This window comes from Sinocyclocheilus grahami, unplaced genomic scaffold (genome assembly GCF_001515645.1).
Source record: "Sinocyclocheilus grahami isolate Dianchi unplaced genomic scaffold, SAMN03320097.WGS_v1.1 scaffold20423.1, whole genome shotgun sequence".
Taxonomy (NCBI): Eukaryota; Metazoa; Chordata; class Actinopteri; order Cypriniformes; family Cyprinidae; genus Sinocyclocheilus; species Sinocyclocheilus grahami.
This window is the reverse complement of record NW_015518022.1, coordinates 1-1,165: the sequence shown is the minus strand read 5'-3', so window position 1 is coordinate 1,165 and position 1,165 is coordinate 1. Positions and strand designations below refer to the sequence as shown.

Sequence of the window (1,165 nt, the reverse complement as noted above, 5' to 3'; positions counted from 1 at the left end):
CTTTGACATGGCCTTACTCAGTCAATATTAAAGATATAAAGGTTAGATTTTCACAGAATGTTCTTTACCTTATCAAGGATGATTTTATGTAGAAAACAGTAAATCACACAAAAAAAATTACTTTAGCTGGGTTTTCACAGAGAGGGAGAAAATTTACCTAAATTGGTATGCTGAAAATATAATTTGTTATTAATTCATTAACAATTTAAATAGAATTTTAGTGGTCTCAGATGTCTGAACCCCACTGTATATATATATTTTTTGACTATAAAGAGTGCATTACCGTCATAGTCAAGTTTCAAGTGCTAGGAACAATTAAACATTCAAATGAATGTTAGATTGATTTTAAATTACATTAATATGATGTAGCAAGTCCTAATCTGGAGAACCGCCTCACCTCTGTGATGAGCAAGTTGATGAGGCCAAGAGAAACTGGCATGATCCAGGTAGAGTCTGGGAGAGTGAGGTCAGGGAACCACAGAACACCACCTGTTGCCAAACCTGCTTCTGATGTTGATGAATGTACAGAAATATATATGTTAGTACAGTATATTAAAAGCTCCCTACAGGTGATTATAGGGATGTACTGCTAAATTCAAACAACAGAACATGTGGAACAATTGACCGATGGATGCGACTCACCGAGGGGAACATGTCCCATTCCCAGGCTGAGATTACGCAAGGCCAGAGACAGACAAACCCACATGGGCAGCTGGACCCAGATCAGCAAACTGGCTTTGAATGGGTGGCAGTTATCTCGAACATAAAGCTCAGACACGATTCGTTTCAGATTCTTCTTGAAATGGAACCTGTGAATGCAATTATAGTAATTAAGTGGCTAACAATGTTTTGTTGTAACTGACAAACTGTATATTATACTGTTTTTGTCAGACCATGCCAGTGTGATGAAAATAAATCTTGTTCAGTAAAAATATCTAAATATTCATATTAAAAAATTTTTTTTTACTAAAGAAGCACACTTGCATTAGATATTAGAACTGTTTTTTAATATTGCCTATACGTTTAATATTTAATTATAGATTTAGATATATTTAGGTTTAAAAATAATTTTAAGTTTTACAATATATTTGATATTTAAAAAAATATGTATTTACTAATATTTAAAATGTTCTTACCCCAATGGTAAATACATTTTAGTTTTAAT

The 1,165-nt window shown here is 32.8% G+C and overlaps 1 protein-coding gene across 1 annotated transcript in view; it reads right to left on the bottom strand.

Moving 5' to 3' along the window:
* LOC107579812 (mitochondrial inner membrane protein COX18-like) overlaps window positions 1–838 on the bottom strand; it is a gene marked incomplete at its 5' end in the record, with an annotated part of 2,733 nt that extends 1,895 nt beyond the window's left edge. Inside the window, 2 exons of the mRNA XM_016265606.1 lie at window positions 371–507; window positions 643–838. Coding sequence (XP_016121092.1) covers window positions 371–507; window positions 643–838 — 333 coding nt within the window. The remainder of the gene's footprint in view (window positions 1–370; window positions 508–642) is intronic.
* Between the last annotated feature and the right edge of the window lie 327 nt (window positions 839–1,165).